This window comes from Mizuhopecten yessoensis, unplaced genomic scaffold (genome assembly GCF_002113885.1).
Source record: "Mizuhopecten yessoensis strain PY_sf001 unplaced genomic scaffold, ASM211388v2 hete_36107488, whole genome shotgun sequence".
Classification (NCBI taxonomy): Eukaryota; Metazoa; Mollusca; class Bivalvia; order Pectinida; family Pectinidae; genus Mizuhopecten; species Mizuhopecten yessoensis.
Window position 1 is genome coordinate 528 of NW_018484019.1, and position 2,258 is coordinate 2,785.

A 2,258-nucleotide genomic window follows, 5' to 3' on the forward strand; every position below is an offset into this window, starting at 1 on the left:
GTATAATTATTAAACATTGTCATTATTCAAAATTATCCTACTGTTTATAATTGCATGCGGATGCGTTTACATTTAGATTTAGGACATAAACAGCACTGCTTTGATCAGTAGTTAGTTTTAACGTTAACATGTTAGAGTAGTAAAGTACATGCCAACAATGCCGGGTTAGGAAGTTGTTTTATTGTACATGGGGCAAACGAGTTGTTTCTCTTACTATGCTTGTTTCAGATACATACTTCCCTCAGGACCTGGGTGTTTCACGTTGATGTCATTGATGCTAACCTGGCCGAACATTGACCAGAAGAGACTATAGAACGTCTGTCGTAACCTGTAACATGGAATATAACATTTAACGTAAAGCATAGCTCCAACAGAATGTCTGTCGTAGCCTGTAATATTGAACAACACATTTAACCTTACAAATCACACCAACAAAATGTTTGTTGTAACCTGTTATATTGAACAAAACAATTAACCTAACAAATCACATCAACAGAACCTCTGTCGTAACCTGTAAAATTTGCACTTAACGTCACTTAAATAACGTCGAGAGAGAACCTCTGTCGTATTCTCCGACACTGTACAGAACATTTAAGCTCACAAATAACGTAAACAGAACGTTTGTCGTGACCTGCAGCATCGAATTAATTAACAAGTGACACAAACAAACTTTGTAGGAACATTTGCATTGAAGAGAACGTCGGTCTTGACCTGGTACATTAAGTTTAATGTTTTTCGTAATATGTAACATTGAAACAAACAACGTTTGATGTAATAAATAACACCGCATAGAACGTTCGTCACAACGATACACAGTAAAACGGAGGTCCGTCGTAAAGCGTAACACTCTAAAGAAAGTCCGTAACGTAATTATACAGGAGAACGTCTGTGGTAAACAATATCGTAGGTCACAAGAAATAGAACCTTTGTTGTAACAAATAACAATGGAGAGCAAAAGCACATCTATCAAATCTATAACCCATGGTCAGGCTTCTGCAAAGTAAGACATCCGACAATGTGAACTATTTTAACATTATGAAATCACTAGTATATATTAAATGATACGATACCCCTGAAAGGCCTCTGCAGCGTGTACGTAGACAATCTGGCCGTTCATTGTCATCTTAATCCTTTGAGCCCCATAGTACCAGTACAGGTTATGTAGACCGACCATGAAGGCAAACAGGACCTACAAAAGTATGGACAAAAGAAGACCTAAAATGGTAAAGTTTATTGCATTGCATAATGGCTGAACATGACGAAAAAACAGGACCTTAAATGATAAAGTGTCATGTACTAAATATAATCTAACCACAACAAAACAGGACACACACAAAAAGTCGTAAAAACTGTGTCTTTTGGACCATGATGATAAGCTTTATACTTTTATATGGATTACCTATATCGCATTACAGCCAGCTACCATGTACACCTACCAACATAAAGAGCACCATGAAGCGCGTAATGTCGCCTATCATACGGCCCAGAGAGATCTGTAACGGTCCCAGCACTTCGAAGGCTGGCATGAGGTAGGTGGTTCTGGCAAAACTGATCACGTTGGCAATAGCAAACAGGACATCAGACACAATTTCGGGGTCGTCCGGTTTCCATTGGAACCGTGCTGAAGAAAAAACAATTAGACAGTTGTACAAAGGAAAATACTTGTGATGGGAATTCGATACAAATTAAAGTAGATAGTTCTTTTGTCACTGTAACCAGTACTCAATAGCATCGTGCTGAAGAGAATTGTATACAAAATTATAGTAGACTTGTAATACAATAACTCTTACACGGCGTCAGTACCCTTACCCCAGCATTAACACCTCACCCTGTTCCAAACCATAACAACGAATCTGATTCCATGTCTTAGCACAAATCTTACCGTCACCTTAACACTAATCCTCACTTAAACCAGAACATTGTATCATGTCTGACGCTGCCACTATAAAACCCTACAATGTTTAAATGACATTCACTTTAAACCTAACATTAACCGTTACTATATCCATAACCTGAAGCTTTACTTTATCCACCACACAAACAACTACTTTAACCACAACATAAACTCTTAATCATATAATAAACTTTTACTTTAAATACAACATAAATCTTACGCTAACCTAACATAAACCGTTACATTGACCATAACATAAACCTCTACTTAAACCACAACATAAAACCTTACTTTTACCACAACATAAGCCCTTACTTTTACCACAATATAGACCCTTACTTTTACCACAACATAAACCGCTACT

At 37.2% G+C, this 2,258-nt stretch overlaps 1 protein-coding gene across 1 annotated transcript; it reads right to left on the reverse strand.

Annotated features, from left to right (window-relative positions):
• Positions 1–236: 236 nt before the first annotated feature.
• On the reverse strand, positions 237–1,621 carry LOC110444367 (short transient receptor potential channel 3-like; the record flags this gene model as incomplete). The annotated part of the gene is made up of 3 exons (XM_021488751.1): positions 237–328; positions 1,071–1,189; positions 1,437–1,621. Coding segments are annotated over 3 exons (396 nt in total), but the record flags the coding sequence as incomplete, so codon positions are not given.
• Between the last annotated feature and the right edge of the window lie 637 nt (positions 1,622–2,258).